General features: G+C 31.5%; 1 protein-coding gene across 1 annotated transcript; it reads right to left on the bottom strand.

Moving 5' to 3' along the window:
* Positions 1 to 462: 462 nt before the first annotated feature.
* LOC132719723 (uncharacterized) lies at positions 463 to 5,969 on the bottom strand. The gene is made up of 5 exons (XM_060703575.1): positions 5,946 to 5,969; positions 5,282 to 5,407; positions 3,347 to 3,450; positions 2,858 to 3,077; positions 463 to 628 (listed from the first exon to the last, which is right to left on the bottom strand). The coding sequence occupies exons 1-5, from the start codon at positions 5,967 to 5,969 to the stop codon at positions 497 to 499; spliced, it is 606 nt and encodes a 201-aa protein (XP_060559558.1). The 3' UTR covers positions 463 to 496.
* Between the last annotated feature and the right edge of the window lie 7,002 nt (positions 5,970 to 12,971).

Raw genomic sequence — 12,971 nt, 5'->3', positions numbered from 1 at the left:
ATTGTTTAATAAACAACAACAAAAGCCTTTTGTGTTTGTATTTCTGTGAAATAAAAAAGTATCTATCAAAACATAATTACTTTTTATTGATAATCAACACTGCAAACTATTACAATAAACTGAAAAACCTATACCCTGAGTTTTAAAAATTAAGAAATATATAGCAAGAAATAGTCTGTCTTTTTTTTCTTATCTTGAAAAACTCAAACGTGTATAAATTTAAGCTGTATTCAGCATTTTATAATCAGTTTGAACATTAATACTATTTGAATTTATGATATAGAATTGTTTGTTTTAAATTGCTGTAATATCTAAAATCATCAAAACTTTATAGATATGTATTTTTTTCATGTTTGAGACAACAAAAAGGAAGAAAAGTTAAGGCTTATTTAAAAGATATAGAAGACGATTTTATCTATGTTTTTTTATAGAAATTTATAATATGTAAGAATTTGTAAAGGATAGCTTTGATAAATTTTAATAAGTCGATCGTGGTCTATATACCTATTAAGGTTATATTGTGAAGCTTAATTAAGGTGTTTGAAAAAGGATCGATGTTGATCAATTTTGCAGTGGTAGGATCGACAGTGTGTGGGTACTGGACTAAGTGTTCATCGTCAATCAATACCTGAAAAAGAAACAACATAAACGATAACTATTGCATAATTGTATACTTCCATCAATTGATTATAATTTACTGCTGCGTTTCAAGCCTCTGTGAAGCCTATTCTGTTTTGGTCATAAGCCTTTTCTGTTTTGGTCATGAGGCTACTCTGTTTTGGTCATACGCCTATTCTATTTTGGTCATAAACCTATTTTCTGGCCGTTTGAAATTGCGAAATTGCGGTATCAGCTTTACCATCTTACTAGTGAAATGAAAAAGAGTACGAATACAAATGATGTCAAAGAAATGCATCATCTTTAGTAAAGAAAACCTTTACAATGATCTTTTCTCTTTGGACCCATGACTTTGCTAGCAAGAAAAGATTGAAATGCTTAAAAAAATGAGTACTTTTTACATATGTAAACTCTATTTGTGGTTATGTTAAACCGAATGAATATTTTTTTCAGTAGCAAATATTAATCAGTGTAATTAAGGTCCAAGTAGGTTGAAATGAAAACATGTGTTCAACTAAAATTGATATAAACGACGATGTAGACAACCCAAACTTTGCACTGTTGCACACTGGGGGACATTTAATTGCCAAAAACATTACGCGACACATCAAAGTAATTGTTAAGCCTTTATACACTGTCAGACGAATACGTCATCAACGCGGATATATCATACTTGACATTATATAAATAACACATGGGTTTGTGGGTAACAGTAAAAATATCATTCCGAGGAAAATACTGTTACCCGAGGCGTAGCATTTATACGAGGGGTGATATTTTTACTGTTACCGACAAACCCATGTGTTATTTATTTTATTACCCCGAACAAATACTGTGATGATCTGAATTTGGTAACTACATCTAACTGTAACAAAAATAAGCCAAAAGAAGCAATAACTAAACTGCTAAACTGTCCTAACCTTGCAAGTTTTAAGTGCACTGTATACGTAGGCCTACTTGAGAAGCTGTTTTTCTTTTTAAGTGATGTTATCTACCAGTCATAAACATAAAATCAGCTGTGTTTTATTTAGAAAACAAAACACTAACCCATTTATAAGGTTATGATCTGTGAAATCGGATTCCTCTGCATCCAGAATATTCTTCTCATGGTTTTTGACAAAGTGCATTTAGAAAATAACGATGATATCCTACAGATGTCTGTCCACCAACTATATCTGTAACGTTTCACTGGTTAAAATTGTTTAATTATCCTTTGTTGCTTGCTTTAATTGTCTGCATGTTCCAGTTTGACACAAAAATTATTTACATTACAACTACTTCCGTTGTAAACGGATGTTTCCTATTGACTATTCAACAAAAAGATATTTAATACGCGAAAGGGACTCTAGGTTGCAAAGAACTAAATTTTATCAGAGTAATAGTTACTTCGGGGATGCCCTATCGTCGAAAATAAGAATGAATCGAGAGAAAAATGGCGGCCATTTTATTTCATTTTATTTAGAAAATAGACGACGTGACCAGATTTTATACTGTTAAAAAATTCTGTTACCTATGTAACAGTACAAAATTCGTAGTCACGTGGTACAGTTGCATTAACAGTAAGAATAACTCCCGGAGGCCTATGGGAAATTAGCATTACGAAAAAAGTAAGGGGTAATAAAACTTAATGTTACCTTCTGTAATAATCTATAAGTAATTGGAACTTACGTTAGAATTAAGTATATACAGACAAGTTTTCAAGTCAATCTATAATTTTAAACTTTTTTTATAACTACATGTATTACAATAATAATCTTCTTAAATGCTCATTTGGGTATAAGGTTCGTTTATTTAATATGCACATAATCTGCTTTCTGCAGAAATCTAAGGGTCAGCACAATAAATTTCTGGACAATGCTTATGACAATGAAAGAGCTAACGGTAAAGGTTGCAGGTAGTATCATCCTCGAATTCCTTGACTCAAGTGAAAACACAGGCTATAATATAGCAATAAAGAGCAACAGTAAGAATTTCTTGATTCAAATTTTGGTATAAAGACTAGTTTAGTAGTTATGTAAAATAGCTTGAGATCCAGTACTTAGCGATTGTAATTTATTAGACATGTTTTAGTTTATTAATAGCCACGAATTTCACCATTTACCCTCTTGGATATCCAGCTTGTACAAATTTTGATTGGATAAAACTGATAAGCTCAGTTAGCTTATCATGGCTTACAGCTTAAACAATACATGGATAAAGTAAAGAAATTGACATTACTACCGATAAAACCATATCTTACTTGCAAGACGTCTGCATATGGTACTATAGTAAACTTAGTAACACTTCCTTCAGAAAACGGAATTGCCATGCTTAATATGTTGGTCCAGCCACCTACCCATGTTTTGAAAACGAGCTCGTTATGCTGTCTCACAACCATCATATGTAGCATAACGGTCTCAGAGGCTCCCCCATACACGTTGTAATTAACATCTGTAGTATCCAATAAGTTGATTTCGAACCTGTATAAATAAATACAAAATGAGTAATTTAGAACGGCGACAATGGCTTTCCAAAAACCAACTGAATACTCTTATACCAAACATCGTACCAGACTGGACCTGGGTAAATCCCATATCATGGTCAATCCACGAGTTTGCTAGGAACGTGATACTAGTATATCAAAACCATATGTTAGAGAAGACTAAAATTCACAGTGTAGGGAACGGATGTATAAGTACCGTTACGTGTGCACAGCACGTGCATTATGTAAAAGAAAATTCATCATTACCCATCCCAAGCGCCACCATCTGGCGTTGTGATGTAAAATTCTAAGCTTCCACCTGCACCAAATGATCCAGGAATCAACCAATTAAAGACATCTGAAACATCTTTCTACAAAATATAAAATTATATATCAGTGTTATTGCAACTAAAATTTACATGTGTATATATCATTATTCTAAGATGACTTCGTATGATTACTTATTTATAATATTCGCTTAAAACTGCTTATTCCCTGCGGTCTGGAGACCGCAGGGTATTGGTATGCGTTTAACTTTTGAGGCATGGAGGAGCACGTGACCTGTTTTCGGTACATGGAGGAGCATGTGATCTGTAAAGGCCTCAACAGACGGTAGGATTTTAAAGTACAACACCAATTAAAACTTAGATGTACAGACAAATCTTAATGTGTGAAGGCTACTATTTCTTGATTTCGGAAACCTTATGTCTAGATGTAAGGGATAGGACATGTTCTATTTTGAAAATCTTGTCGTACCGATTTTTATAGACCTCCAACAATGACAAGTAACAGATAACCAAATTATCTCCTGATAATGGGTGTAATGAATGAAATTCCAGAACAATTAGGGCTCAAAGGTAAACATAGTAGTAAGATGGGGTAAAAATGATGTTGAAAAACTCTTCTGGAGGTGTTTCAATCATTACTAATGGCGAAAAAAGTATTTAGTGAGTAAAGTATGTAAAGTATCAATGTAAAGGGATCCTTTTTAGGGGAAACCTCAGATGATTCTTACAGTGTAGAATTACCGTCTGAATGCAAGTGTTGTAAAGCTTGAAAAAATTGTACATCTATCTCTAATTAGTGCCTGTACAACTAAATCCTACCGTCTGTTGAGGCCTTAAAACCGTACATGATTGGTTAATATTAGTCCGAATTACACCTAATTAAGAAAAAAAACTATTGGTGTGGATATTTCTAATTTTCTATAATTATTTACCGTTTAAGGTGGAAAAAACTTGAATGATGTGTTTTGAAATTTATAATGTTTTATTTATCTATCTCAATTTTACAAAATAATTTGTTTTATACTGAAAAATCTACAAAATTAAAATATCTTAGTGGCATCTGCCATAATAAATAGAGATATTTTCTGCGTAAACTTCTGTGTCTACTTTATTTATTTTTTGCTCGGAATAATTAATAAAATGGTAGGCCTATTTAATCATTTTCTTAAAAGAAACAATTTGATGACCTTCTCCGGTTATCAGGTCTTTAACGGTCACCAGTTTCCAAAGACTTCTTTTCTATTATTGATCGTTTTTAATTGTCAACTATATTCCTTGATACACACGTTTATTTATCCCCCTACCCAAATATATTGAAAATAGTTAAATGAAATATCTTTATATATTTAAAATGTTCCACCGCAGGGAACCATTTTACTTGTTTGTAATGGTATTCGATGCATCATTAAGTTACTTGATAATGTTGCCGATGGTATATTATGGGCCAGGAGTGTGTATTCGAAATGAGATATGTTTATCCGAGGCTAATACATCTGGTATATTCCGAACAAATTAAAAAATGAAACTATTAATATTCGCCTTCTCTTTATAATGTTAAGGTAAAAATCCTCCGTGAACAATTTCACCTTAGTTTACGCCCCACTGATTAAAATATTATGTAAACTTGCTGTTCATCCGTTGAAATATATTCGATTGTGAACTGAAACAATTTTCTCAACTTTTTGCGATTTCTGTAGGGTAGCTATTAAAATGTACCGTGTTTGTAATAATCTAAACTTGTAATTGACACAAGGTAAAAGGGCCAAGCAAACATAACGATGAAGATGCAATGAGATATAGACTTACCCGCCGGTTGGTAAATTTCTATTGTTTTTTTCATGAGATAGGAAATCCAGGGTCATATTGTTGGTTACTACCCCAGCTCCATGTTAAACCACTACAAACGCCAGTTTACGTCATTGATTTTGGCGGCAAAGTATTCATTGTCGGCATACTTTTCTGCACACGCCCGTCTTCCTGAATGGGCGGTTGTGTCTGTTGTACGTATCGTGTAGTTAACAAACCTTCTATCCGACAAAAACTACACGAAAATAAAATATAATATACACTGACAAGATATTACGGTAGCGCATTTTTGAAATGGATAAGTGGAACGAAGGGAATGGATATTGGTATATTAAGGCATAATGCCAATTGCTTTTTGTTTGTTTTATTGTTCGGGTTCAGTACGCAGGTACATTTTTGCAGTCAATCTCATTTTGTACATATTTGACATGAAACATTTTAAGTCACTGACATCCGCTTTCATTGTGAAACATAAATACTGGTAATTGCAGATACATCACCTACTTTACCTTATGATTTACACACTTTTAAATCATCTAAATTACAATGGTTATTGGTAAATAGTTTGTCATGCTGGTCCATTACAACAGGAAATGTCTGTATAGCAAATAATAGAGAAAGGAAATTCATAAAGTGAAGTTCAGTTGGTTTAAGTACAAATTGCAGTGACAAATAAAAGATCCTAGACTATTTAGTCAGTGGTCATTTCACGAGAGTTATAATTTATACCAAGTTTTAATGATTAGAAATTGTGTCTAAATGATGTGGTTTACAGTCCAGATCATCCTTAAATTCATTCTGATTGTTATTTAAATTATTTTGCATATTCTTTCCTTTTTCAGTCTTATCAAGTTTACTTTATCTCTTACATGTTACATGCAGAGTAAAATAATTTCAAACAAATGAAATAAAAAGGGAAGATAGAAATACATATAGATAGTTTACTTATCATGGGGACAAGAACGGTACATTGATCAGTGTATGACCTAAAAAAATGACAAATTTAAACTGAAAAATAAACAACAACATCAAAATGATTGCTTTATTCAAATCCAAAGACGATTTTATTTCTAAAAAGATTAAAAAGTTTTATAAGAATAATAAATTGAATGTTCACCGAAGAATATAGATTTAGAAATAAATAAAATAAAATAAATAACAGTAATACAGTGAATACAGACAAATACCTTCAGATTATTGTCATTTTAATTTATATTTGCTCGAGTTTCATTGCCGAAGTTTCATTTCCATTTCCAATTTTAGAAAGTTAACAGACATCATTTTCTCTTCTTTCGATCCCGTCCCGTTTGAACAAAGTAATCTCACTGCCGCGCTAAATTAAGATTACCGACGGATTAACAGTCACTATAACCTCCACACCGACACCACCACCACCACCACCACCACCACCACTACCAACAAACAGAAGACTGAAATCTGTATTACTGCTAAATGACTTTCTAGCGTAAGCCAATTATCAAAAAAAAACAAAAAACAACAACAACAAAAGAATAAAAAATAAGAATCATGAAATTGAATTTTTAATCTATTTGTTGCAAGTAATGAAAGTAATTTTTAGTAGGAAAAGACTTACTGAAAGAAGATTTTTAAATTGAAGAGGCCATGTAATGAAAAAAAAAACGTTTAGCGTGTTTGTGACGAAACAGTTTCAACATACTTTTTCCAATACTTGGTAATGTCTAAAGAGTTCACTCAGTATAGGTTCATATACTATACAAATATATTGCGTATGATATACACGCTGTAAAATTAATTGGTTATGTAAGTTATATTATAAACGTCAATGATTGTATTTCCATATGACCAGAGCACAAGTTGTTTTGCAGTATTTGGGTTAGCAAGATGTTCATACTGAACAGCCAATTCATCATCAAACAGTACCTGAAATATATCAATCAATATTACAATATACAGAAAAAGATAGACAAACGTTGTTGTTGTTACTTAATATATGTATGCTTTATCAAAAGAGTGTTTGACTCTGAATTATTTGTTTTCCCATAAGTATCTATAATACATGAACACATCATAAATGTTTCTGAGTTACTAGTATGAAGAAAATATTTCCACCTACATGATTGAATTTATAGACATATTGATAGTTATAATAAAGCATGTGTAAACTTCTACCTGTCAAATTCTTCCTTTATGGTGTTGAGTTCTTGAGTTCTCACAGAAAAGAAGCTCCCAAATATAAAAAAGGTCTTTAAAGAATATGACGAATTTCGAATTTGAAAACAAAAGGTTTCTTTACGAAGATTTCCTACCATTACGCTTATTGTTTGAACTTTAATGATAACGTTTATAGAATCCTTACAGTTTATTATTATTCTTATGATTTCATAATGTTGATATTTACATGTGTACGTTTATGTGTGTATTTAGAATATTCTATGACTATAACCCAGCAAACATACCTATATCGGGCCGATATCGGCTAAATGTCGGAATATCGAAGTCGGCTTTCCGCCATCGAACCGATATATATCCGATATAGACAAACTTGTTAAAGACAGGATGATATCGGTCCGATATAGGTCCAATATACATTTATTTCCTGTTATTCAATTAAATGAGTTTTTTAGCATATTCTTCTCAAATTCATTTCAGCAAGAAATCGATGCTTTTGTAAAGAGTAATTTAGTCGTTTTCATGAAAAATACTTCGGTGCTATATCGGCTCCATGTCTGTTGCCGATTTAGTGTATAAGTGATTTGCACAACGTGGTATTTTTCTAGCACACCTGGCATCAGAAGGAGTTTGCGCCAAAACTAAGAAAAGTGGATTTTTTCTCAAATACTACTGGTAAATTTATAAATTACTTATGATTTTGAATAAATTCATTGTTGTAGTATTCGGCGTCATTGATATTTTGAACGTAGGTTTGGGAATTTCATAATTATCTCGCCGAAAATTATTTTGTAATATATTTTCGCGACTGTTTTTAAATTGTTGCCTGAAATTTAGCGGCTGAGAGAGAATAAACATCAAATTATAATTTTCTATTTATTTTTATTTAAAGTTATAATTATGATAGAGATGTCAAATGAAAGTTTTAATCAGAAATAATGAAATGTTGATTACTTTAAAAGAAATGGATAGTGCCTGCTTGCCTTTTGAAAGGACACTTTTCTTAACATAGTCCTTTAGTAATAAAAATGTGAATATATTATTATGTTGATATATTTTCTTATAGTATAATGTTTGAAACATGAATGATTCATTGCAGGTAAATCATCTGTCTGTGACATGACAAACATATCTGAATCAGAGTGCTGACAACTGAAATAGCTGGTTTTGGAGAAAGAAAATGTCATTTTAGAAGCTAAAGATGACCAATTGATGCAATACAGAGTCCTAGGCAACACTTAGAATGAGTAAGTAGACAAAAAAATTCTATGATAACGAAAAAATAATTATTCAGCTTGAGCTTTTAGAGTTATTATGTAAAGTTTCATTGTTTTTTTTTACTGATTTATTAACATAAATGTTTAAAAAAACTGTTTAATTAATATATATTCTTTTTATATATATAGATCAAGACAATATTTGTAGCTTGTAACTTGTATCTATACACACACACATATACTTATAAGGTTTCTTCTCAATTTTTGCTTCAGAATGAGTGATGAAAAAGAGGGCAACAGTCATCGAGCTGAAATTCAATAGCAGGAAATAGCTCATCTTGCAAATGATCAAGTTATGGTGGCAATAAAGAACTGTAGAAAACTAAACAATTGAAGAAGTTCATATATATTGGGACTCCTGGAGGAACCACAATTGACACTTGACATTATTAACTCATGTACAAATTACAAAATGCTGTTTAACTATTCAACATGATAATGTAAAAAAAGTCAGCTATTCTTTTAAAGTTTTACTTAAACTCGAAATACCGTAACTGGAGTATGAATCAATGTGCAAAATCTAAAATACAGTTACTAAATATATAAGAGATAACAGCTTGACACTCTCTAGACATATTTTAAGACTACAGGATATAAAAAAGCAAAGACACAAGCCATTGAGCTTATTTTATCTTAACAAAAAGTAGTATGAATATAGCAAGGTTGTATTTGCCAGTCACATGACTTAAGTATTTTTGTTAAAACAGTTAAATTTTGACTGATCTATATAGGAAACATGTAAAGATTAATGTTTAAACTTTTATGTGTGTTAGCAAGAAAAAATTCGTAAGGTAAAAATACATGGTTTTAAACATTGAAATATGTATGTGTAAATTATAAAATATATTATGTATATGAATTTTTAATTTTGCTGATGTAATAAAGGGTATTGCAAAATAAATATATGTTCTGTTATATGTTAAGGAAAGCAAACCAATATGCTGTAAGAAATAAAAAGCTTATTATGAATGAAGGTAAAAAATCGGCTGTAAGTCGGTACCCGATATCGGCATCCTATATCGGCCCGACTTTGAGCCGGGTTGCACATCCGATGTCGAGCCGACTTCGGATGCCGATATCGGGCCGACATTGAAGATGATATCGGGCCGACATCGGACCTATATGTAATGTTTGCTGGGAAGGAATGATTATTATTCCTCACCTCCATTGCGGTCTCTCTTGGAACAATTGAAATCTTATGAGCTATTCCTCCCACAAACGGATTTGGCATGGAATGTTTGTTGTTCCAGGTATAATCTCTATATGTTTTGACTGTCAGTGAATTATAATTTGTTGTAATGTGAAGCATGATGGTCTCGGGCTGGTTATCATTAACATCGGATCCGTACTCCGTTGTATTCGCGACGTTAATTTCAATACTGTGAAGAAATGTAATAGTGATAATTGTATCAAGGTATAACAAAACTATAATATTGATTTTGTTGTAAAAAAAGTTTATTTAAATATGTATATATATTTTTTTTATATTTGCTGAGATATATAAGTTATTGACTATTATTCAAGAATGAAGTTTGTATACAAAATTCTTTTTCATAAAGATAAAGAAGTGGCAAATCTGCCACTGATCGATAACTTCAATTCTTATACATGTATGTATCCGTTTGCTTGAAATTGACCCACACCAGATATTTTTATAGTACTTCATTTGAATAAAAATGCATGTATCTGCCCGGATTTTAATATCACCAAACTAAATGTAATTGCCATGTTTCAATGACATATCGGAACATGAACAATCCCCATTAATATCATCATGTGGACCTGAGGTGCATTAAAACATAAATACTACGTAACTATACTTAATATCACTAATTCCGCGTCATCACTTATTTCACGGTAATGGCATATTTTTATGTGACCAGTACTAAAATTGGTCAGAAATGAAATATTTTATTCACACACATAAACAACAAAGATTTTGTGCAAAATATTTAAAATCTCTTGAATTTTGCGAAAACAGAACAATATTTTACAAATTTCTGCAAAAAGCAACAATTGTCCATAAAATTTGTGCATATGTCTGAAATAATCATATTTTTCTAAGTGTTTTTATCTGTTGAAAAAATAATTTTTAAGTAACTAAGTAAAAAAAGTTTTAATTTTTAAAAATAAGCAAAATAACATGTAGAAATTTTAGATGGAACATGAAAAACTGAAGTGTAACACCATTTACCGCGATTTTAATGATAACACACTGTATTCAAAATAGCCGACATATGGTCTACGTCTGGCCCATTAAAACTAATTTTGACAGAATATATTCTTGTTTCCTTGTGTCATACAGCAGAAAATACCTATATGTTACAGCTTATGACAATTTTTGTACCATTAGATTCATTTGTTGTTTTCTTTCTTGTTTCAAAGCGTTAAGTACCGTGAACTAAGAGGAGCCCAGTATAATATGAACTTGCTGTATTTATAAAGTAAAGACAAACACATTACCATTGCAAGTCGTTGCCTGTCGGGACAGCTATATAAATATCTAACCGTCCTCCAACACTAAACGTCCCAGGTATCAACCATTGAAAACCATTGGAAACCTTTAACTAATCAAAGCTAATTGTAAAAAATGATTGTTTTATTCAGCAATGTGTCGCCAACCATCACTGGCCTGATGTCTGTCAACTTCTCCTCCAGAGGAACTCAACTGTATGTGTATGTTGTTTAAATATGTTATAAACACTTAAACACTCATCATATTGAAAGCTGACTATGGAGATTATGTAATTCTAAAATATGCATAGGTATTGTTTTTATATAGATTTATTTATTCCGAAATGTACAAGTGGAATTGGTTAAATCAGTATCAGAAACAATAAAATAGTCTGAAAAATGATATACATGTATAAGTATTTTATGATACTGGTGCAAACGACTGTTTCAGCGGTTCCCAAGTGTGTAATGTGTCTGGTGTTTGTGAAAGCATTGAAGTCCCCCCCCCCCCTCCCAAAAAAAAAAACAACAATAACAAAAAAACACAACAAGAACCCCCCCCCCAAAAAAAAAAAAAAAAACAAAAAAAAAACAACAACAACAAACCAAAAACACCGTGTAATAAAAGTAATGATGTAAGTAAATGATAACCAAGATTGTTCGATACAAAATGGCTTTATTTAAAGATAAACTACGCTCTCTTTGGGTAAGATACTTTTTCTGTAGAAATTTATTGAAATTTAGTAAATTCCTCCTGAATTTGAATAAGTGAGTGTATAAAATATATCTGGGAACCTGCATTCTCTATTACTGGTCTGTTCTTATAAAAACTGCCAGTTTTTTTAATGACACTATATATGTTCTCATACTGTGATTACCTGTAGTGTGTACAGTTTAAAACTTAACATGGTTTCTCTGTATATTTATTTTACAGATCAAAAATTATCAGTTCTCTTAAACATCAAATTTGAGCATTATATATCTTTAATTCTAATCCACAAACTAAGTCTAAATATAGAAAATGATATGCATCATGGCATTCGAACAAACAACAATGAGCTCTATCCCGACGGAATTGACCTCCATTATTATCAGAGTTGTAAAGGTTGCTTAATTCAAATCATTTGTCCCTCATTGTTGTTTGTTCGAATGTCATGAGTAACGTTGCATTTTCCATGACAGGAAGCTGGTTTGAAAGTTGAAGACTTCTTTCATCAAAGCTGTAAAGTCACAATATGAACTTAGCAGTGTCGTTTAAAGTTATGTTTAAATAAAACCTAACTAAACGAACAAACTATCTCAGTTGGAAATTTTGATTGCTGCTAGTTAGTACTAGGAAATTTTATACTACCTTCATTCATTGCCGCTGATAGTTAACTATTGAAGGTTGTGGTTGTTGTGGAGGGTGTGGCTGTAAAAAGACGTGTTCACAATGTGAACCTGGACTTCCAGCACATAACCAAAGTGAAAGATGCACCAAAGAAGCCAATAACTTTGGATCTAAAGTTGAAATGACAACATTGAAAGTATCATTTTCACAATAATCAAAATGATTTATTTTGTGTAATTAATATTCAGATTATCAGATAAAACATTTTGACTGGCCTTTTGGATAACAAATTTAATCTCCTATCAAAATAGAAGCATCGTTTTACTTTCTGTTAAGCAAATCTGTACTCAAAATTATTTTTTCTTTTTTTATGCAACCAGGTAAACATTAAAGGCAGAATATTTAAACACACACATATATATATATGTGTGTGTTTAAACATTTTATGAAAAAAAATCACCCCCTCCTTCCAAAAATAAAACAACAAAACAAAGCATAAAACCTAACAGAAAGCAAATGCTGAAGTTAGATGTTGCCATGGTCAGCTGCTTTGATTCGTTTTACAACAAATGCCCAGTATGCAAAGA

Source organism: Ruditapes philippinarum, unplaced genomic scaffold, assembly GCF_026571515.1.
Source record: "Ruditapes philippinarum isolate M1 unplaced genomic scaffold, ASM2657151v2 ctg821_1_1_1_1, whole genome shotgun sequence".
In the NCBI taxonomy this organism is placed as follows: Eukaryota; Metazoa; Mollusca; class Bivalvia; order Venerida; family Veneridae; genus Ruditapes; species Ruditapes philippinarum.
Note: the sequence above shows the minus strand (reverse complement) of the source record. Positions and strands in the feature narration are given on the sequence as shown.

Coding starts and splice junctions, on each gene's coding strand:
- LOC132719723 (XM_060703575.1), bottom strand. CDS start 5,969: ATGAATTTAAGGATGATCTGGACT. Junction 5,408..5,945: donor ATTTAAGGATGATCTGGACT/GTAAACCACATC, acceptor ATTTTCGTGTAG/TTTTTGTCGGATAGAAGGTT. Junction 3,451..5,281: donor TTGCCGCCAAAATCAATGAC/GTAAACTGGCGT, acceptor TATATTTTGTAG/AAAGATGTTTCAGATGTCTT.